Genomic DNA, 24,104 nt, shown 5'->3' on the forward strand with positions numbered 1-24,104 from the left:
AGAACAAGGCCCACCGGGCCTGACGCGGGTTTAGCCGTCTTGCCCCTTTCAGATACTCCAGGTTGCGGTGATCAGTCAGGACCATGAAGGGGTGCCGAGCTCCCTCTAGCCAATGCCTCCATTCTTCCAGGGCGAGTTTGATGGCTAGCAGTTCCCGGTTGCCCACGTCGTAGTTTCTTTCCGCCGGGGACAGTTTCTTTGAAAAGAACGCACATGGGTGCACCTTGGGGGGACTCCCCGTGCGTTGGGATAGAACACCCCCGACCCCTTCTTCGGAGGCGTCCACCTCGACAATAAACTGGCGGTCGGGGTCCGGTTGGTTCAGCACGGGAGCTGAGGTGAACGCCAGCTTAAGGGTGTCGAACGCCTTCTGGGCTGCGTCAGACCATGGGAGTTTGCCTTTCTTCTGGCTCGTAAGGGCGGTAAGTGGAGCAGCCATTGCCCCGAAGTTCCGGATGAATCTCCGATAGTAATTGGAGAACCCCAGGAACCGCTGGAGCTCCTTTACGGTGTTTGGTGTAGGCCAGTTGTGCACCGCGTCTACCTTGCCTTGGTCCATGGCGACCCCTCCTGGCGAAAGCACGTATCCAAGGAAGGTGAGCGTTGAGACGTGGAACAGGCTTTTCTCCGCATTCACGTAGAGTTGGTTGGCCTGCAGACGCTGTAGCACTAAACGCACCTGCTGGACGTGCTCCTCCATACTGTGGGAGTAAATGAGCAGATCGTCAATGTACACAATAAGAAACCGATTTATCATGTCATGGAAGAGTTCGTTCATAAAGGCTTGGAATACTGCGGGGGCGTTTGTGAGCCCGTAAGGCATCACCAGGTACTCGTAATGCCCTCTTGCCGTCAGGAAAGCCGTTTTCCATTCATCGCCCTCCCGGATGCGCACCAAGTTGTAAGCGCTACGGAGATCAAGCTTAGTGTATATGCTTGCCCCTCCTACCTGTTCCAAGGCCGCGGGGATGAGGGGCAGAGGGAACCGGTTCTTCACTGTGATCGCATTCAATGCCCGGTAATCGATACACGGACGGAGCCCTCCATCTTTCTTTCCCACGAAGAAGAAACTTGAAGCGGCCGGGGACGTGGAGGGGCGGATGATGCCCTGCTGCAGGGATTCCTCGACGTACCGGTTCATGGCCTCCTCCTCTGGTAGGGACAGCGCGTATATCCGACCCCTCGGCAGCGGTCCCTCTGGCAGCAGCTCGATAGCACAATCGCATGGTCGATGGGGAGCCAGCTCTGCGGCTTTTTGTTTGCTGAATACCTCCTGGAGTGTCTCGTAGCAGGGGGGTACTGCCTGGGTCTTTGTAGCCGTGGCTGCCTCCACCGAGGTGGCTCGGCAGGTGACGTTCAGACATCTGGACATACATTCAGGAGACCAGGTCAGTAACTCACCTTGTCTCCACGAAATCACAGGGTCATGGAGCACAAGCCACGGGTGTCCTAGGATCAGAGGCTCCCGGGGAGAGGACACTATGAAGAACCTTATGTCCTCCTCGTGCAGTGCTCCGACCCGCAGAGTGATGTTAGCCGTCTGGTGCATAATCATTCCGGTGCCCAGGGGCTGCCCATCCAAGGCGTTGATTCGGAGTGGAGGACGCACCGGGATGAGGGGCACAGATAAACGGTGAGCCAAGTGTTGGTCCATAAAATTCCCTGCCGCCCCCGAGTCCACCAACCCACGTACCTCCTGCTTCATTTTCCCCAACGATAAAACAGTAGGTAGGGTTAGTTGTTGACGTGACATGTTTAACACTGGAGACAGTCCTACCTTGGCGGAGGTGTAGGTCCAGCCATCCTTCTGACGGGGGGGTCGGAGTCGGCAGTTCCGAAGGAGATGTCCCGCCTCGCCACAATACAAGCACAACTGCTCCCTGATCCTCCTTATTCTCTCCGCTGGAGACAGGGGCAGGCGACCTAACTGCATCGGCTCCGGTCCCTCGTCGGCCAGAGGAGGTGTTACCGGAAAGGTGGGCTCTGATGGAAAACCGGCTCGCGGGGGTCGTCGGGACTCGAGGAGGTGTCCCACGCTAATGGATACTCGGATGTAATCGCCAAGCTGGGTGACATCCCCTCGGCACGCCAGTTCGGCCTGGAGTTCAGGACGGAGACCGCGACGGTAGATGGTCAGGAGTGCGGTCTCGCTCCACCCGCTGCCAGCGGCGAGGGTCCGGAACCTCAGGGCGTAATCTGACACCGTTTGCGAGCCCTGCCGGATTTCGCACAGCAAATCTCCCGTTGTTTTCCCGGTAATGGGGTGGTCAAACACCTCTTTAAACTGTGCTTGAAAATGTTGCTCAGACAGAAGTTCTGGGGCTCCCGCTGACCAGAGGGCCGTTGCCCAATCGAGGGCTCTTCCTGTTAACAGGGAGATGACGAAGTCGACTCTGTCCTTCTCCGTTTGGTAGTTTGCAGAGTGGTGGGCGATATACATCCCGCACTGCATGAGGAATCCCAGGCATTTGCCAGGAGAGCCATCATACTTTCCCGGCATAGCCATCGGGGCGGGTCCGGTGGATGCCGCAGGAATGGCGGGTTGAACCGCCGGTGTGGCGGACTGGCGTAGGAGCTGGCATAGCTCCTCAACTCGTTCCTCCTGCTGGGCGAGCCGAAGTTGGAGCTCCGATGGTTCCATTTGAATACGGGTGAGGTATTCTGTCACGTCTGGACCCTGGAAGGAGACTCGGACTCAGGATCAGAGCTTCCAATCTTTCTTTATTTTTTAAAGGACAGATAGTAACTATGTTCCGGGACAAATCTAAGTGGGAATTCCGAAGACAGGCAGTAGGTCGGCAACGCGGGAGGCAACAGATGGTTCTGGTCCAGGGGAATAGGCAGGTTCGTGGTCAGAGGCAGGCGGAAGGTCGAGTCACAGGTTCTAAGGGGTTTAGGGGTAGATAATCAAAAAGCGGTTCAGCAGAGAAGTGTACATTCAATACCTCACAACCTGCCCGCTGCGTCGGGCTGCTTTTATAGGTATTTCTCTCTCGCAGGTGTTTAGAATTCCGGTGATTGACTCCGGAGGACGCGTTCTTTGGCTCCCCCTAGTGGCCTCCTGCCGTCACGCTGGGGTTGAGACCTCACAGTAACTTTCTTGCAACATTTCGCAACTCTGAATTATTCTGGAAAGCGCTTTTGTGCTGATATAAATGGACCATTGGCCCGGTTAACATGAAATGCTCATCCCATCGTGCTGCTCAAAAGAAGCACGGGTGGCTTTCAGTTCAACTCCCCTCAGTTAGCCGGTGCACAGCCCCTCACATCCACTGTGTCCGTCTGCAGGACGGCACGCTGAGCAAAATGGGGCAAAGTGGATTTCTTCCCTCAAGTAGCAGTTACACATCAATCCTGCTCCGAATCGCACGTAATGTCACTTCGATTTAAGCTTCGACTTGAGGGAGAGTCGAAGCATGCATGATACAATAAAAGCTTTTTTTCACGTCAAAAGACAAAACCCCCTTTCTTTTTGTCCAAAAAAAAATAGGATGCAAAGAACAGCGATGATTTGCTTTTGATGGATCAGATTATGGAAAAGTATGCTTTAAGTAAGCACGCTTTTTGCTTTTTTACTATAGTAGGAAAAGGGAAACCACTCCATCACCAGCTAAATTAGTAAACAGTTTGTCACATCTTTGGCATTAGAAAGGGACATACGCAACAATATGGAAGACACCATGGGAGAGAGGGACTAGGGAGGTGGTGAGGAGCGAGGGGAGGTAGCGGAGGAGCGGCCGGCTGCTCAGAGATCTGCTTGAGTGGAATATGAATTATTTCCATGCTGGCTCTTCAGGGAGAGCTCGCACTCCTTCCCCGGCGTCTGGTCTCCCTGACATCCTCCCTCTTTTCTCCCCTTTATTTCTTTTTTTGGGGTGGAGATGACGGGAGCCGGAGCGCAGAGGAAAGGAGGTGACTGGAGGAAAGGGGAGGTGATGGCGAGAGGGGACAGGGGGAGTAGAGATGGAAGGAGAGGGCGAGGAGATGAAAGGGGGGAAATGAAAAAGGTGTGAGAGGAATAAAGGCGATGCCTGGACCAATCATGAAAGAAAAGGAGTGGCGGCGTCAGGGGGAGGCGAGGGGGGGGGCGAAGACGAGGGAGAGGAAGACGCTAAGATGGTGACGGCAAAGGGACGAGAGGAGAGACACAAGAGATCTGTGCTGCTCTGCTGGGTTTTCTCAGCCTGTCGCTGAAAGTCAGATGCATGAGGGCTTCCTGTAAATAATTGAAGAGGGGGAGTCCCCCCCCCCCCAACACACACACACACACACACACACACACACAGAAATCCCCTCCTCAAGCGTTGTGGGCAAAGTCAGGGTTGTGTGATCCCTCCCCAGACCCGTGGCAGCTACAAAAAAAAACAAAAAAACACACAAAGCACACGCAGAAGGTCCAGTTCCTCGTGATGTCACCGCTGCCCAATGTTTCATTGGCTACCGCAAAGGTCGCTGCAGGGGCAGTGAGCGACGAGGACAGCGGCAGCACAGGTATTCATTAAAACGCCATGTTAGTTATTGCGTCGGTGTCGGGCAGTCGATACAAATCAAATATGAGTTTTTCGACAGAGATATTACAGTATTAGTATTGCTGACTCTTTTCTTTGGAAAAACTTTAGATGAACAAACAAATAACTCAATGTTCCCGGTACAAACACACACCTCCGCGTGATTTCAACCACACTGGGAAAGGGACGCAGTGCAACGTAGAGGTGTCATAGAAGACATCAGTTTCCTTCCCCGGTCAGAACGGGTTCTTTTTGGGACGTCTCCCAGTGAAGTCTTTTCTCTCGGCTTGCTCCTAAATTAACGACGCCGGGCTCCCGACGAGATTCGTTATCCTCTTGTTGCAAATTGTTAATGATATGTTGCAAACTTAGTTATACATGGTAGGACTGTCTTATTAATCCAAGGTCCCGAGCATCTGGCGGCGTGCATTAGTGCGTGTGTGTGTGTGTGTGCATGCGTGTGTGTTGAGGTGCGTGTGACTAACAGATGGCACAGTGTGCAATGAGCTGCTATGTGATAATTATGGTGCATGCTGGGGAAAGTGGGAAGAAAAAAGTGCCGATGAGTTTGCGATTGTGTGTGTGTGTTTGTAAGTGAGACTTGTAGGGACAAGAGTGGGTGCAAGTGTGTGTGTGTGTGTGTGTGTGTGTGTGTGTGTGTGTGTGTGTGTGTGTGTGAGAGAGAGTGTTAGGTGTAGATTTCAAGATGTCAGCTGAGTGGTGAAAGAGGAAATTGACTTTGACACGTTTTTTTGCCGCGCACCTCCATCACCGCTCCGCCTACCTTTTGTTATTATCGTCTCCTCCATCTTCTGCTGCTTCTCCGTGCGTAGGATGAAAAGCAAAAATTATGACGCAAAGGATTTAGGAACATAGAATCCTGCTTCCGTACCGCTGTGGTACACCAACTTCAGACATGACACCTGACATGTGCACCATTTAAATTGTACGGGAGGCAGAATCATCCTCCACAAAATCGAGTCCCTTTGAGGGATATCAGAAGGTTAGGCATGTGTCTGACATTTTGCGGCATGAATTCAATGGCCATAAAAATAATATGAATGACCCCCTCACTTTGAGAGCAAACCGAGACGTGTTGCTGTGGAGAGGTCGAGTCGAACGGATGAATAACGTGAAGAATACTTTTTACCAAACAATATGGCCGCATATTAAATCTCTGCCTTTTCACCATGAGAGATAAATAAATAAATACACAGTCCAAAACCAAAACATATTCAGTTCACTATCACGTAACAAAAATCAAACTGAAAGCATGAAACCAGAGAATATTTGACATATCTTTAAAAAATCATTTAGAATTAGCATGAATCCATTCATACAACAAACTAGACGAGGAGACCTCGTGCACTCGTCCTTCCATTTTCCGTTTCACCTTGTCTACCCCTATTTTCTTTCCTCCTGAGCTGCAGCATATTTTTTCTCATCAGGATGTTTTCAACACATGCAAGTGCGCGTGTGCGTGCGTGTGCGTAGGCGTGTGCTTTCTGTTCACACAGCACTCAGGCCAAGTGAGTCCTGTAATATCAACATCCGGAGAGATGAGCAGGACGACGAGTCGAAGAGAGAATACATGTTATTGCCATGTGATTGGTGACACACACACGCACACACACACACTCCACGCTGTGAATCATGTGACCGAGACATCGCACTAGAGAGATAAAGAGAGATAAAAAATCCGAACAAATTGAAGAACCACACATTCAAAGACATATTCACCTTTATTAAAGACCTGATGAAGGCTTCTTTAGAGTTTAATTTCAATTCTTTCCCAAAATCTCCGACCGGATTGGACACGAACCCGTAGAAGAGACGTGCATGAATTCATGGACAAAGAACTAACAGACTCCGAACCTGACGTGGACCACAAATTCCTAACAGACCCAATTGCCGTTAAACCCGATGCTTAAGCAGTCGACCTGGACTGTAGGCTAATAACATCCTTACTCCCAAAATAATCTGTTGATGTGCTTCAAAGACTCATTAACGGAGATAATTGAAAGTCCTATTTCTGAAGGTCCAGAACTGGTGGAGGAAAAAAAAAAACTCGGCCATACAAAAAGCTACAGAACCCCGACTCGGTGTCAGCTCCACGCGTGACGTAGTTTAAATAATGAAAGGCCGCATTCGCGAGACGTCCGAGCCCGTCCTGAAGGAGAGCCGAATCGTTTTTCGTAAGTGCATTTGGATCAGGTGTGCAGGTGCGTAGAGGCTGAGGAACACCGGGAACGCCGGCGTGATTGGAGTCAGATTGATGCTCCCACGCGGCCCCTAAGTGCCCGCGTCACTTCTGGTTTCATGTGCCGACACTTTTCCTTCCCCTCTTCCTTCTTCTCTGTGGGTTTTCTTTTCCTTAGAATAATTTGTTTACCCACAATTCTCCTGGGTAATTAGTGCTGTGATAATAACTGGTGTTGGAAACAAACGCACTCAGTCGCTGAGCAGCACACAGAAACAGACACATATATTTATATATTTGTGTGAATATATATATATGAGAAAGAGCGATTGGGATGAAAAACCACTTCCTTGAGCTTAGTTGAATTAAGGAACGCTACAAGTAGAGCAAGCGCAAATTGGAACAATGCCTACTCAGATTTATGAATAATGAAGCTGCAGTGTTATTTCTTTAATTAAACACATTTCTATGGAGGTTAAAGATAAAATAAGTAGTCCAGGTTTGGTGATAATTCATTACTGCCATTAATTAACTTGTGTAGATATGATCACACTTTGTTATAGTTTCAGATACTTTAGTCAGAGTTAATGATTCCAACTATATATCCTTTTGAAAAAGCAGTTGAAAGAAATTGATTTCAGTCAATATATTGTTTATCAGTGATTTGGAATGCAAGTTGCTGCATTTTGATGTGTAATATATATATATATATATATAGTCTTCTTAATAATCATCATTGACCTTTATTAACTTCACACAATTAATTATTAGTAATCCCAATACATGTTTTTCTGATTTATAATAACTAAACAAAAGAGTGACAACCTAAACCACATGATGGAACTAGATCCCTGGTCAAGGTCTACTTCCCCTGCATTAAATCAAATAAACATTTGATTTAATGTATGTATTGATTTACTAACATTTAACATGACTGAAATAGTTCCCTCAGCTCAACGGGTAGTTTTCTGGAGGCCAGTTTGTTCTTCCTCGGCTGAAGGACGGTGCAGATCACCAGAGGTGGCACCACACTCCCGCGGCATCGAATTCAACTCCAGAAGGGTACATCCCTTAATTATATACCCATTAGTGTGTTGACGTTCTTTATTATAGATACCCTTATCTCTGATGTACGTTGCGAATACATGAATAAATCTGCTTGGAAAAGCCCTCGGAACGAGGCGGCCCTTTTGTCATGTTTCTCCGGTATCGAAGCACTCCCGCGATGAGCTGTCTGCACAACCGGCGGGAACATCGCAGAAATAATCCAATCCGGCGTACTAAAAAGTCACCGATCCGCTCTAATGTCGGCGCAGTTGACTTTGAACACAGCTGGTCGTTACCTAAAGGGTGAAGGGTGTGTCTCACACCGAGGAGGAGCCACTTCGCACCGGAGGTCGGCGAGGTCACGGGCCTCGACTGTCAGCTTCTTCTTCTTCCCGCGGGACGCAACCCCCCCTCCCGCGAATGCCCGACGGGATCAAAGCTTTTAGTCAACTACAACGTGCCGGGATGGAGAACGAATGTGCTTCTGCGGGGGGCAGCACGCGTCTACGCCATTCAAATGGGCCACTGTGTGCCGTGTTTTCACTTCCGCCGAGTCTCTGCAGAGCACGGAGAAATGACAGTGTGCGGGGGGGGGGGGGGGGGGGCGGAGAAGAGAAGCGCTAAGATAAGAGAAGGGAGAGAACCCCCTGCTGTGTCTTAAATCAGATGGCGGCGTCCTCCTCACTCACTGATTTATCCTCCACTTCCTGTTCCAATCCCCCCCACCTCCTCTCCCCCTTCCCCTCCCCGCCCTCCATTTTCTCTCATTCATTCTTAGTCCCTGTCTACTTTCTGCGGGCGGCTCGTTTAGACGGCCTGGCGGCGGCCCGTCGAAGCATGGCTTCAAACGAGTCACCCATGAGGCTGCGTGAGCTCTCTTTTTCTCCCTGGATCCAGACGGGCGTAGAGTGCTTCAGACGAGGGCGAGAGACGCCTCGGCATCAAACATCTTTTTATTCTAAAAGCAGCATTAAATGATGGATGACTCCAGTGGCCCAACATTAATAAGTGTCTGGCACGGCTCTCTGCACGCCAGCAAGGATCGTCCTCCTCAACAGATGAATAATGAATCACGGGTGCAGGTCAAGACTAACTATATATATTTAAGTTAATGAAAAATATTAAGCTCCTCGTTATTGCAAATTAAAACCATGGTTACCGAAGGCGAGCGTTTTGATTTGTGTCCGTGTGCCGCTGACATTGGCGGCGAGCAGAGCTTTCATTCATTATAACCGCGTATTGTTTTGTCGCCAGCCAATCATTTAGCCCCCCCCCCCCCCCCCCCCCACCTCCCTTCCCCTTCTCCCCGCACCTTCCTCCATTCATCCCCTGGAGCCACAAGTGTGTGTGTGTGTCCCGGCGCCTGATCGCCTCTCAGGGTGCCTGTTGGTGCCCCCCGGCCCTCCCCCTTTTAATACGCGTCTCTCTCTGTTAGCGCGCGTTGACGCGGCGGAGCTCGACATGTCGCACGTCATATGTTGAATTTGCAATGCAAGTGTCTGTGTGTATTTCGCCCCATCGTTCTTGCTCCCCCCACCAACACACACACAACTGACCCCTCCCTCTCAGCGCTGGTTGGTTGCCACGGCTACAGTGTCGCCTCTCTTCCTCATGTTGCTATGAGACTCGGACCGACAGACCTGAGCTGAATGACAATGTGTCTGTGGCTCTGGCGAGAGAGACGGTCTAGACCAACACTTCCCACTCCGGGGGCCCGGGGCCTCCGGGGCGGTTGTTTGGGTTTGGCAGGAGCCTCTTCAGCCATATGAGGCGTAATTTACTAACGCTATTTATATCCTCAGCGATGGTCTTGATGAAATATGATTCATTGAATGATTTTATGCTAAATGTCGATAAAGATTGGAAGATAACAAATAATAATAATAATAATAAATTGAAAATGCTGCGACAGTTAAAGCTATCTTTTATGTTAAAATGGGTGAATGATTTTGCATCATGTGAAAGGACAACGCGCCTGAATGCCAAGTACCAAATGTCAGACGCAGACAGTTAAACACTAGCTGGTGAAGAAGAATTGAGAAAAACGGTTTATTGGGCTTAAATTTTGACCTTTAGTCACTTTGACAGAAAATATAAATCAAAGTCAGATTGATGTGCAAATAGTCCATTTGCTTTTTGTTTTCAACTTGTTCCACTTCCCCCAAGTGGCTTTGAATATTTTTTTTATTTGAATGATGTTTGGTCATCAATTATATTTATTACATATTGAGAATATATATATATAATAAATTGATTGAGTTAATACATTCTTCAGGATTAATGTATGTACAAAATAGGTCACTGTGTTCTGAGAATCACTATTTGATGGACAAAATAATTTGTTTTTTAATCAAAACAAGCCACAGGTTAGTTGATAATCATTAGCTGCATCCCGAGCAGGGACCTTTTCTATCTTAGACTGATCTCCTGCTGTGTCCACACTGTATGAGCAAACATCTGTTTGCAGTCTTTTAGATTTTTTTAATGCCCGATTCCAGAAGCAATGTGTTTCATCTCAGGCTGCCATTGACTCTCGCTGTGACTTAGTGCAGGAGGACAAGTGGAGGGGGGCGGGGGGGGCTGGATTTGTCTCCCCGGGTAAGAATAACACCTTTGACGTCGACAATGGAGCAGAGTTCTGACACATGACATCAGAGCTTATGTGGGAGCCGGGGCGAGATTTTTCTTCTTTTTGTGTCACCAGAACCAATTCTCTCTTCTTTTAAAAAAAAATGCTTTTGTTTGTTGTTCATGTGCACACAGCGAGAGAGAGAGAGAGTCTGGGGAGAACGGCGTGTCATTCAGTCAGTGTTCGGCTGCTCCTCCCCGTCTGTGGCCGGTCAATATGGTTTCATTGTTTTTTGACGTATGGGCAGGCCGATATGATGATGTTTATTCACATAATGTGGATTGTGTCTCCCTCTGTTTCTGTGTCTTCAGGAACTGTTTACAGCAGAGTGCAAGTTCAAGGAGTCTGTGTTTGAGAACTACTACGTGATCTACAGCTCGATGCTCTACAGACAGAAGGAGTCGGGCCGGGCCTGGTTTCTGGGCCTCAATAAAGAGGGACAAGCCATGAAGGGCAACAGGGTCAAAAAGACCAAACCAGCTGCACACTTCCTGCCTAAACCCATTGAAGGTAACAACACATTTACACACACACACACACACACACACACACCAACTCGGGTTTTCTTTTGTGTCTGTTAAGTGAAATTTCAGACGAGTCCTCAGATTCTTTGTTTCTTTCCTCCATTCATGCTTTCCTCACTTTCCCTTCTCCTCCCCCCTATTCTCACACTATTCTCACACTTTCTCCCCAATTCCTTATGTCCCTCTTCTTTTTGTCTTTTCTCACCACCGCTGTATCCCCTTCACCTCTCCTCCCCCTGTCCTCCCCCTCTCTGCCTCTTTTCTCCCGCCCCCATCTTCCAGTTGCGATGTACCGAGAGCCTTCGTTGCACGACGTAGGGGAGGCGGTGCCTAAACTCGCCGGGGGCCCGCCTTCCAAAAGCACAACCAGCGAACCTGTGGTCATGAATGGCGGCAAACCGGTCAACAAACCCGACAAGGAGGCGACATAACCTTGCTCCCTCCTCCCTACGCCCTATTTACCCTTCCCTAGCCAACCAGAGGCCGGGAAAAGCCAGAGCCCCGCCCTACTGCTGCGTGGTCAAAAGAACTAAACTGCAACAACAAGGTAACCAAACAAACAGCAGCTCAACTTCTGACTGCTCAGCAGTGGGGCCGCAGGTCCCGCCCACCTGGCTCCCTATTGGACGGATCTGGTGTGGTGGGGGCGAGCCGGAAGGACAGGACAGCCGCGGTCGGTGGCGGGGGGGGGAAGCGGCGGACGAAGTCGCCGAAGTTGGGCCGATGCCCGGTAGATACTTTGGAACTGGGACAGGGGCACGACCCCAAGGAACAAAACGACTCTTTACAGATACAAACAAAAAAGACGGGGAGAAAAAAAGAGCTACGTCGTCCTCGCTGGTGTTTTTCTGTGACAATCTGTAAGAATCTGGGCCCTTTCTTTCCTCTCCTGATAGTACCGTTTTCTGTTGCAAGGTGTGCTCGCTCGCTGGTGGCTACACACACACACACACACACACACACACACACACACACTCACACTCACAGCTCCCACCCAAAATCGACCAGTTGGATTCGATCTCTGAGTAAATAATGAATAGATTAAAAAACAAACATCAGGCAAAGAGAACGCTTTAAATACCAAACACCAATGATTCAGCGGCTGCTTACTCATCGATCAATTAAGCACAGGACATTCTGTGCTCAGCTAACAGCAAAATATACCTGAAATTGGCCCTGTGCGTTACATGCATTGCAAACACGTGGTATTGCCTGTCCCTAATTTGCATCACGAACTATACAGTTTGTCTATTTGACATCACCTGGCTCAATGAAGCACGTTTGTCCCTTCGTTTTGCTTTGACACCCTGCACACGCACAAGTGACCGCCGACCTGCGTCACCCGCCGTTACTTAGATCGCTACGATTTCCACGCCGCTGACACGAGTGAGAGAGAGAGAGAGAGAGGCGATGGTATGACGCGGCGAGGGGGGGGAGAGCGCCGGCGTCAAGGCGCCCCGATGAGTGTGCAGCTGAAGTTTGTAGCGACTCGGAGTGCATAGGAGCAGCAGGGTAGCAGACTGTGTTTACACCGAGTAGCAGCTGTGCAGAAGCAGTACTTTTTCTTTCTGTTGCTTTCCCAAGTGCTTGAAGTTAAAGGTAGTGAACAGGGTAAGTCCGTCCAGGATTACCAAGATGGACGACTGAAAAGCCTTTCAATCTGCAAAGTTACGTATAACTGTAGTTGAGGTGGAGTATTTAACATTCATGTCAACATGACTCTCAGAAATGTAGTATAAAGTAGCGTGAAGTAAAGTACAAGTACCGTATAATTGTAGCACAGTTCGTAAGTCAGTACGCGACATGTTCTTACTTTCCACCAGTGGGCGCAGATCCGATCTGATCACATGCGTATTTATTGCAGAGTAAAAACAGCGAGTACGTGATTAAATTTGCCTTCACAGTGGCCTAAAAAAGCAGGCGGCGGTCACTAAAAAAAGTGTTCGAAATGTGGTAAAAAACCAATAGCACACGACGACTGAAAACCAAATATATTCCCACGCTTCGCCCTCTCACTGTGACAGTCAACACGGCACCAATCTGTTCTGGACCCGAATCCTGTTCAACAGCCGGGCCTTCTGTTTATTGAGTCTTTCTTATTAGACGGCGAGCACAGAAAGCGTCCCCTGTAGTCCGTCCCGTTGCCGAGGAGACGCGAGTACTGTGGAGCCTCACGATGAGCGTCGGTAGGGAGCCTAGGCCCTCTCGCTTAGAATCGGGGGGCAATTCCGACAGCGGGCATTTAAGTCGCACCACCGGAACGCCGTCATTGGAACGCCGTCCCGTGGATCTCCCACAGCAAGGACCGGTCCGCACGCCGCCACGGAAGAGACTTTGAAGGTACGAGACAGCTCGCTGTGTTTCTAATTGCCCGCGTCTCCCTCCCTTGAGCTCGTTAGCATCTCGTCGTGCTCAAACATGGCGGTATCCAATGGTATATGTGAGTTTAGCGAGTTTCTGTGTAAAAAAAGAAAAACCCTTTACGTGTACGTAAAAATGTATTGCTGCTGTCATCAGAAAGTGTTTCTTTTGTTTGGGGCTGGATACCGCTGTAGATTGTCGCCGTGTGAGGGCCTCTCGGCCCCCCAGCCGAGCTCCAGATGCAGAATCCGGGGCGGCTGCAGGTTTCCGCTAAATGCTCAGCCGTCCCGGGTCCCAGCATGAGGTCGAGCCAACATCAAGCTCTGTCGGAGGCTCGACGTCAGCTCCGTCCTGTCTAATTTTACTTGAAGACCATAGTGGGGTGATGGTGGTGAGGTGTTGTGCTTGTCTCACGTCAAAGAAATGTGGATGTAACATAATATTGTCGTGTCAACACTCGGGGTTGCTAGCATAACGGTAAAAAAAAGAAAAAAGAAACCCCGATAATCAGGTCTGTAAAGCGTCTTTTATTGTTTTACAATGTACCCTGTGTTGTCCCGGCCGCCTGTGTCTAAGAAGTCACTTTAATTACACGTAGCGTACAGTGTTTTCTGTGCTCGTCTGAGGCAACGCGAGGAGACACGCGGCTCTTCGCTGAGCGACTGTCGAGCAGCTAATTTGTCTCCAGCGCCGAAACGGAGGGAAAACCTCTCCCTCTGTTCAGCGCGGCCCGGCTCGTTAGGCTAGAAGTGGGGTTGGCACGCTGCGAAAAGCAGCCACCGAGGATCTGTGGCAAACACTCAAGAAATAATGACGGCTGAAGCCAGATAGGGAAAAGAAAAAAGAAAAGACTTGATTTCCTGGCTGACGACCAAAGTCTCTCGGCCACAATAGTGTTTCAGAGCTTAAAATCACAGCTCCCGGATCAAACGACCATGGCGCAATTACTGTCCGCGTGTCCCGGGAGAGATTTCTCTCCGCTGGTGGTTTGCCAGGCACCGAAACTACAATCGCCATTATCTAACGACGGGCTGTGCGCAGCAAGAGAGCAGCTGATTTAATTAGGACGGGAGCAGCGGCGACAAACCCGGGTCACTTTTCATTTCCACATGCCGGCGCCACTCGTGTTCCCGCGGCAGGTACACGTGTAGCCGTCTTACTTTGTCGCCCGCAGGCTGCGAAAATGGTCGCGGCGAGCCCAAAAAGGCCCCTCGCGACCCGGACGACTGCAGTGCACTTTAGAGGCGCTGGAAAGTGTGTAATGGTTAGCAAAGCGCTGTTATTTCGCCGCTCTCGCTCAGGTTTTCTTTGCCATTTCTTTTCTTCTTCTTTTTTTAAAAAAATTCCACTTTATTCCTCTGACAAAAGACTGCCTTATTACATCTGAGTCTAAAGCGATGCGGTAAACGCACTCTCTCCCCAGGTCTTATTTCTTTTCCGAACACTCTCATCCCACGCACACACACACGCACACACACACACACACTCTTTATCCTTTTTTTTACGTTTCAATTATCCTTTGATCCCCAATCTTCTGTTCACTGTAACTGCGCTAGCTTTCACTCTCACTATGTAATCATGCAGCCAGTCACCTCGTTCCCACCTCCTCTTTTCTCCTCTCTCTCTCTCTCTCTCTCTCTCTCTGTTCGGACTGTTTCCCACCTGTTGCATGTTTCTTTTCTTTCAAAAGAGAAAAGATGACTGGGGCTACTGCATGTGGTAATTTAGGAAATATGTTATCATAAACAACATTTTCAGCGTAGCAACAGTAGAGCTTTGCGCCTGGCTCATTCCTGCCGTCGGTTTGCACCGGTTGATATTTGGGTCATTGAAACATTCAAATGGCAAACGTTGGCTTCCCTGTGGCATCACATGCAACTCACGGGGACATGCGGCGTTTGAAGCATAATCCATCATTGCCATAATGAAGCAAAGGAAGAATGAATCAAAATGACTTCATATCACTAACACAGTTACACTAATGCATGTCTTGCGTGGGAGATTTTCAGCAGAGCATCAATATTTAATTCTGTCTGAGAGCAGGAAAATTATAACACAAAAAAAACAGGAGTAAGTAATTGTTTGATATCCTTTGTTGCTTCTTTAGACAATGATGGATTGAGCTTGGGAAAGTTATTCTCGGTACTCATAGAGGGTGATGAGCAGCCGAGAGGACCATGATACTAACTCAATACAACGTCTTTGAACCTACAAGCACACAAGAGGGTCGGCGTACTCAAGACGTTTATGCTTTATAGACGTACGTAAAAACATGGAAATGACAACGATCATTTGCATTAAAGTAAAAGTAAATGTGTTCCTTTAATTGATTTGAGAATGTGTGACTCAATGAGTTATATGCTTGATATGGAGTCACAGGGGCAATGGAAGCTAGTGCACACATGTAGTGACTCGCTCAGCGAGGATTAAACATCAGATGAACCTGCCGTGTCTTTCTGCTGCAAACCGTGCCAGCGATGGGCCAAAAGCAAAGTGTCACTGGTGCCGACCTTAAAGGAGAATACTCTGTGCGTCAGTAAGTGTACAGTTACTTTACATACATATTATGCAAACCGTTTGTCTGCACTGTACAGTTTGTGTCCAATCCATTGTATAAACACAGGAAAACATATTGAATAAAGGATTTATAGAAAGGAAGTGGGACTGGACTGATTGACTTACATTTACATCACTGCATTTAAGTTTCATCTGTATAGTTGGGTTATAACTGTTCGTTTCTTCCGTTGAAACCCTGACGAGTTCCATTGTCTGTAAAAGAAACGTTTTTTTTTAAATACACTGCGAGGAAATTTTGAATCGTTATGAAAGCGCTTCGCCCCGCAATCGGACTTCTGGCTGAAGTAGAGGGGGGGGAATGGAAGGGGAGGGGGGCACCAGAACCTGGACTGAGGGCAATCAGCCCTTGCTGCTTTTTAAATGCCAAAACAAACAACAGAAAATAAAGATCCTCGCAGCAGCTTTAAGCACAAGTAGTACACTTTTTTTTTAGGCTCTCTTTTTTTTCAACTGGAGTAAACCACAGAAAACTTAAGCCGCTTTACCGAGCTCATAATCCGCCTCAAAGACTATAACACAGTGTGATGGAAGCCCCGTTGAACGGCTCCGCCATCGGGCAGACTGGTATGGAGACGGAGACGTGGAGACAGCTCGGCAGACACACTCAGACAGGTTGACGGGCGGGAAGAAACACACACACACACAAACCGCCGCCTGGCCTCCTTCAAATGAGGAGTGAGATGAAACAACAGCTGCTGTAATTATGTGGACGTCTTTACAATCTGCATGTGTAAATGCAACGTAAACGAGGTGTACTCTGAAGGGCAACGTGGTGTTTAATTAGCACGGTGTGGGTCATAAAGAACTGCAACTTGAATTATGTCCGATCAAATAGGTTTTTTTTATCACTTGTTACTGTAAAGCATTGAGATTTAGACGTGGACTTTGTTCCCATTTGATTTACTGCATCACGCCCAATTGTTTTACCTCGATAGGTCTCTCTCCTGTCGCCCTTTGTCATTTTTAGTATTTTGTTTCACAATCTGCTCCGCTGTCACGTCTTTTGTTGCCTGCAGGGTAAATTCACTTCTTGCAATGTGAGCAGAGGGCTCAGCTGCTCATCTGGAGTCCCTGCGTGTGTGTGATACAATATGTATGCTGTACCACTTTGCCATCTATCTCTGTGGAAACATCTATCATGTAAACAAGCATCCTCTCCAACGTAATGGTTCGCTGTAGAAGTCAATGGTCTCGACACCATCGAGATCTGTGTCCTTCTGTCTACTTTAAACAAAAGGTATCACTTTTTCTACGGGGATTCCACGACTCCACGTTTCACTGTTGACTCCCCAATAACCGCAAAAATGACACAAAAACACTAAATTGAAGGAAGACTATAGACATGCTCCTTTGCACGGCCGCGTTTGACTCCACCGAGGTGGCCTTGACTCGTTAAATTAGAGCAGGTCGGCCACCGGCTGGACTAAAACATCCACAATGCAGAAAGCAAAATGGCTGAACAGAAATCTCTCATTGAAAAGCAGCCGAGTGAAGCCAGAAAAGCAAAATGAGATTTTGTTATCACAGTTATCAAAGTGTTATGATTTCCCGTCCTTTTGATTAATTTCATTAAAACAGCATTGCATTTGGGTGTTTGGTCTTATCTGCAACAAACACACACACACACACACAAATAGTGTGGCCGAGCCGAAGTGTTTGAGGTGGCGTCGAGAGCTCACTTGAGCGCCTGTGTCCGTCTGCCTCATTATCATCAAAGACAACAGGCGCGCCACATGCATGCTCCTACTCACATGCACACTCACACCCACGTGCACACACAGGCTTGCGTCATAGAAGGTTTTCCTGGTAGTCCTCACGGCCCACTTCACGCCGCTGTGTCCCTCCCCGCCGCTGCCCTGTGAAAACCTTTTTCTCTCCCACCAACTGTGGAACAAACAACCAAAAACCCGCGTGTTGTTATCGGCCATCCGGTGCGATGAGGCGTCATGTGACCGGTGATCCTCTAACTGAAGCTGTAGCAGGAAAATAAAACAGCGTGAGGTTTTCAACGAACTACGGCCTTACGTAAGGAGGTTTCATTTTGTCCCCATGGCAACCAGACGGCTGTTACATCACAAGGGGTTAAGATCCCCCCCCCCACACACACACACTCTTTAGTAATAACTGCTTCTGTGTCTCATTAGCATTATTTAACTTATGTAAAGAAGCCATGCTGATAGAACGTAGCTGTAGTAAAAGCAGAATGAGATCATAGCGTCTAAACAGTACAGATGAAGGTCAGAGGTCGGTCAGAGTCGTCACACTCTTCTCCTTCATCTCTTCCCTTGCTTACTGCCTTTTAACACCCTCTCCCCTCACACCTCCTTCATTGTTCCTCATTAGCCTGCCCACCCACCTGCCCACCTACTCCTTCTCCTCCTCTTTGTCACAACAACAGCTAAGGGAATAAAAGGTTTAAGGAGAAGGAGAGAACGGAACCATTTATCTCCCGACTGATAAGTGACAATTGATGGACACACTCTCTGAGAGAGAGGGAGAGAGAGGGAGAGAGAGAGAGAGAGAGGGGGGGAGATCAGCCAAGCAAACACACGCAGTCTGAATACTGATTAACCAATCAGAGCCCATTTCTGCCTGGCACCAGAGCTCCTCGTTGGCTGCCACGGCAACCAAGAAAGCATCTCAGCTGAGGGGAGAGGTTGGAAATGCTTCGACGTGTGCGTGCGTGCACCCAAAATCCATTTGTTCTATTTAGGGGAAAATTGCAAAATTCAAAATCTGTTTTTTGATGTTGAATTGGTTCCTTTTCACCGTGGTTGCCATGGAAATGCTTTGATTATGTTTGGCAGTCATCTTGCTTGCTTTATAATCTTTTTGGACCTATTATGTCTCGCGATCCGGCCTGTTTTATTCCAGACAAGAGCTTTGACAGCCGCGTGTCTGACGCTCTTTCGCACGACAGTGAAGTACTTGATTATCTCGGCGGCACTGAAGGGGCGAAAAGAGGACCAAATCAAAGACGGGGACAGGCTTTGTCTCGCCGCTTTGGCAATATTGTTATCAACTGTCATGCAAATGAGGAGCAGTGGACTAAGACGTTGGTTGAACAGAGACAGATATTCTTGCTTTGTCTCTTGTTGCACATTTTACATGAACACGCATCCACACTTTGCATAATGAAACGTGATTCCAGGGAATATTAGAGTGCAAAAAAATGCTGCATGTCACCACACGGGTTGTATTTACACATCCGATCCCAGAGATTTAAGCTTCACCACGCAGCCCGGCCATGCTGCTGCTTAGTGCGCACGCACACACACACAGACACACACAGACAAAGCCATGAGTCACAGGGAGGTTCTCACAGTATTCACGTCCATTTCAAACCGCTGCGTCACTTATTGTCTCTGTGGAGCAGCGTCGTGTTCGGGTCGACGGGGCAGAGTGGGGTCGCCCACCCCCCCCCCGCCCCCCACACCGTTGGACACTGGGAAGACATTTTGGGGATTATATGTGTGTGTTATCGCAGGTTTAACTCTGGGCTTTACTACCCCTGAGTTGACATTTAACAAGTGTTAGTGGATCAGCGTTAAACCCTGAGTATTCAGGGATGTTCTCGTGTCTCAAACAAACCATGTCATGGAAGTTAATTCTGTCTTTAAAGAAGGGACAACCTGCTTCATTGCACAGGTGTAAACGGGTGTAAAAAGTGAAAATGAGGAAATGTCCGTTCAAACCCCCAAACTGTGAATGTGCAGCGCCTTTGAGTTTGGATATGTGTAAGTGATCTGTTATCTGGCAGATGGGCGAGCGGAGAGAGTGAGGACTGGATTATTGCAGGACTTTGAAGGGCACCTCGGCAGGTTTAATATCAGAATTATATTACATCTCATATGAATATGATTTCCCCGGCTGGCTCTCATATGACACACACACTCATACCCATTTATGACTTGTGATATTCAAATCTTCTGTTAATAAGCTGCCTCATATGCTCATAACCAACTAATAAGAGGCTGGAACATATTCTAGTGAGAGAGCCGAGCTTTGTAAAGAAGTCTGTGCTTCATGTCTGCTTGATAACATCTGGAACATGTGCATTTGGTCCATACAGCAATGAAGTAGTCCGCTTGTGAGGAGGTGAGCTCTTTGCTCCAGTGTGTGCAAAGTGGTTACCGGTAAGAAAGTTCATATTTTAGTAGGAATAGAACTAATGGCAAAGAATTAGCCTGACTTGGGTCAAAAGAAGCAGCTTTGAAGTCACAGCTCCACAGAGAGAGAGAGAGAAAAAGAGCACTCCCTTTGGAAATTTCTGAGAATAGGTCGCTTTATTTCTGTCTTCCTCTTTGCGGGCACGGAAAGAGACAAATGGACTGAAGCAGGTAGAAAGGAAGGGGGGGGGCAGCCAAACAGAGAGATCAATGCCCAGCTGCAGCACAAAGAGCAAGACAAAATAAAGTGTTTTTCTTGCTTTTAGGCAACACGCTGTGTACAGGTTTGGTGACCTTGGCCGCAGGCATTGGACCAGAACATTGGATTTGATGTGTGTTTGTTTGTGTGTGCGAGAGTGTGTGAGTGTCAAACGGAGGGTCGAAATTCAATTTACTTACAAATGCGCATCTAGAAGAAAACAGCTTTACCCGCCAGAATAAAAGCTGTTTTGTCTTCCTTTCGAGCATATTTATTCACACAGCGAAGCTTTTAGTAGCTTTTAGAAAAACATCTATTAAGCATTACGAGCTGCCGGTTTTGTCGGCCGATCATAGCGTGAGGCATGTCCGGCCTTGCAGCAATTTCACCCGTGGGTGCTGCAGCCACTCAGTGGGTAATTGTCCAGGTGTGCCCCGGCAGCTGTGGAGGCAGTTTCGCTAAATCACAGGGTGAAGAAATCCAAATAAAACTTTGTTAACGTGCTCCGGTTGACACTTTTTCGAAGCCGTTGTCGAGATCAGGAGCCGCGCGCCACTTACCAGGTGGGGGGCAGTGAATCAGCAGGTACATTTATCACATTTTCTCTACAGGATATTTACCAAGTCCACCACGGCCGACGCGGCGGAGCCACGTGTGGCATCTCAGGCCCATAAATCACAGCCTCGTTAATTAGGAGACATTAGCATCATTACTGTTAACAAATGGAGCCACTGGAGAGGAAATCCACTGGCCTGTCCTTGTGCATTTGGTGCATACAGATGTCACCTGAATGCACAAAATGTCTGCTGTACCCCCCCCCAGGTCGTCATTGCTTTATGGTCGATAACGGGCTCAACTAAATTACATCTGTGTTTATTTAGGGGATTTTTAATAGTTTTGTCTTATCCGTGAAGTGCCAGGCTTTTGTTTAGCAATGTTGCCCATCCTAGTTTAGGGCGTTAGCATGCTAACTAACTAGCACTTCAGCAGGTGCTTTGATTTTTTTTGTCACAATGTGACTTGCAAGCTGGTGCATGTAAACATTTTTCCTAATGTTATCTGTTCCTAGACCACACCGGAATAGAGGGCGGCCCTCTGTCTCGTTTTCTGCTGCCTAAAAACGATGAAGCACTTTCATCAAACATTTAACAACACAAACACACCCACACGCCCGCCGCCTCCCACGTCCCTCTGTCTGTCTCCCCGTCTCTGCTGTCCGTCAATAAAGGAGCCGGTGGCATTTTGCGGCCTGCGGACAGCTCGTCCCATCAGGCCTCATGACTGACGGCGGGACTCTTGTGCGTATGCGTCTGAATACAAGTGAGTTCATAAACTATTCTCTGCCCGTCCTCTGAAGTGCCCGTCAACCGCTTTTGACCGTCAGAATAAATATAAGCTGAATAAATATCTTCATGGCGGCCACAGCCAGCGGGTTGTATAATGTCACACCCAATAAGTGAAATCACACCGGCTTCGTGGCGGTCAGCTGTTCCTCCGGCGGGGCGAGATGTCCCAACGTCCACTTTAACAGAACGGCGTGAACGCGGCGGGGGTTTCGGTGACCTCCGGTCAACACTTCCTGATGCACTCTTGGAACAGAAGCCCAGCCGTTATCATGGCTGGATGTGTAAAAAATTAGAGATGATTCATCCTTCTGCCTGGAGAGCTGTGGAATATTTAAACAGCCAAACTGCGTTGTTCCCATAGGAGCGCATGCACGGCGTTGATAAACCACGGGCAGGAAGAGGGGACCTCTGGGGGCAATGGCGGTGAAAATGTCACACGGAGCTCCTGCTAATCGCAGGTAGTAATTATCCAAAGAGGAAGAAATCTTCTGCTGCTCCTCAATTGGCTGCCGGAAATGTACGTTGGGACTGGAATGATTCTAAGCGATTTATAATGCCCTTCATAAGTAAGTATTTAGGTTGTGGATAAAAGTAGAATGACCGCCGTGTGGTGATAGACCTCCGAAAAATCAGCCAAGATGCCTTTGCCAACTCCAAGAAGAACTCCCCTCGAGAACGGGCCGGACGCTGACCCAACATCTGCTGCAGGAGCTGCATTGATCCCAACAGGACCCTAAAAAAAAGGCCTACTATCATCCCAGTGCCACCTCACACAGTGGGGCATTTCACGTGGTCACTGCATCCATCCATCCATTGTCAGACCGCTTATCCTGCACACAGGGTCGCGGGGGGGCTGGAGTCCATCCCAGCCAACTTCGGGCGATATGCAGCAGCTGGTTAATCAGCAGCCTCCCGGAGAACCTCCAGGTGTTGTGGTGTGAAAAAAAGGTCTTCTCTGCCTCGTCCGAGAGAGACCGAGAGAAAGCCGTGAGACTTGCTTTGAAATGTCTAAACAGGGGAACAGCAGCACAGCTGTCAAGATGTGGACGTGCGGAGGAGTATCCGGCCGAGCCGGAGCAGGGTTTTTAAAATGTTCATGGCCTGACGCTCAGATCTGTTTCCATGTTTGCTCTGTACATCTTTTACCTTTCTACCTTTTCGTGATCAATGACCGATCACACGTTCAGTAACAGGTTTCAAGTCGGTTCATGACCACCGCCCCAAAGTGTGTGATTTAGTATTTGAAAGTGGAACCAGGGGAAAACACTTGAAAAGGTGAAAGCTTGCGTTTTGGACGAGGGGATCTGGGCAGAACTGTAAGTCGTAGCAGCAATCTTCTGTTTCTCATTAGCCTCATTAAAAACCCCATGCATGCAAATGTCCAATTAAAGCATCCACGTCTGTCCTCACCACTCTTGTTAGAGCCAACTGTGAACAAAGGAGGTGGAGGTCCCGCATAACAATGCCTGATTTCTCTCCCAAGGAGCAGAAAGTTGGGGCATTAGCTCGTGGTTTCTGCAGAAGCTACGAGTGCAGCTGGCACTCAACACGGAGACAAGAGGGAGGAAAAGGGGGAACACGAGTTCTCTCAAATACACCTGCTGCCACAAATGCCAGTAAATGTCACCTGTCATTTCCCGGCTCGACAACACGGACGCGGCCGTGTGAGTGTTTTTTCTTTTTCTTCTCTCCTCCTTCTTTGTCTCTCACCTTAAAACCGCGTGAGAAGGTGGCACAAGAGAGGATGCGGGCCGGAGTCGGGCGCGTGGAAATGAACGAGGCGTCTCTTTAATGGCATTCACAGAGAATATAATGGGGACCGGTGAGAGGACAGAAGGGCCGGCGGACTATTCTTCAGCCGGCATTTGTGTTTGCAGCAAGGCTAATGCATGATGGGATATGACAGTTTGTCTCGTTTGTATCAGCGGGGTCAAACAGGAATGGATGCAGCCTGCTGCCGTGGAAACGGGACATGTGTTGTCCTCATGGCCCCGTTTTGTCTCAAATTGTAACTCTGGTGTTTCTTTGTGAACATCTCTGATGTGAAACACGTCTTATTAGTGGAATGAAACTACATTTAACATGTTAGTTGGTGCGCTTTAGCGGCGCTTTTGCTGGCCAGCTGTTTGCCTCTTTATGCTAAGTCTTTATGCTAAGCTAACCGTATCCTGGCTCAGGCTGAGAGTGTCGAGCTTCTGGTTTGATTCTCTCTCAGAAAGCGAGTTAGCGCATTCCTTGAATATAACAAGAATTAGCAGTTGAGATTTCCCAAATCTGAACAATTCTCAACTACATTTTCCCAACGAAAACCAACAGAAGCTCAACGTTTAGACAACACATCTTCCAATAACTATTTTCTCTATTTTGACCTCATACACCTGTGAATTAAAAGACGAATAAGAAATGAAGAAAGGTGAAGGTCAACTATACTTATCTAAAACCAGCCTAAGAGATAAACTTTAGACTTACTGTTTGTTTATATGACCTGGATGTTAGCCAGAGTGACCTTGAGCCCCGGGGCTGTTGAAAGGTGCAGATGTGGCT

General features: G+C 48.4%; 1 protein-coding gene across 3 annotated transcripts in view; it reads left to right on the forward strand.

The window, feature by feature from the left end:
• LOC120822581 (fibroblast growth factor 14) overlaps positions 1–13,384 on the forward strand; it is a 37,755-nt gene extending 24,371 nt beyond the window's left edge. For 2 of the 3 annotated variants that reach the window (XM_040182363.2, XM_078099659.1), the window contains exons 4-5: positions 10,696–10,894; positions 11,191–11,468. In XM_040182363.2, coding sequence (XP_040038297.2) covers positions 10,696–10,894; positions 11,191–11,339 — 348 coding nt within the window. In that variant the 3' untranslated portion in view covers positions 11,340–11,468. Of the gene's footprint in view, positions 1–10,695; positions 10,895–11,190 lie in introns of all 3 variants that reach the window. The other variant, XM_040182370.2, reaches the window with a different exon arrangement.
• The last annotated feature ends 10,720 nt before the right edge of the window (positions 13,385–24,104 follow it).

The sequence above is a fragment of the Gasterosteus aculeatus genome, chromosome 1, assembly GCF_964276395.1.
Source record: "Gasterosteus aculeatus chromosome 1, fGasAcu3.hap1.1, whole genome shotgun sequence".
Taxonomy (NCBI): domain Eukaryota; kingdom Metazoa; phylum Chordata; class Actinopteri; order Perciformes; family Gasterosteidae; genus Gasterosteus; species Gasterosteus aculeatus.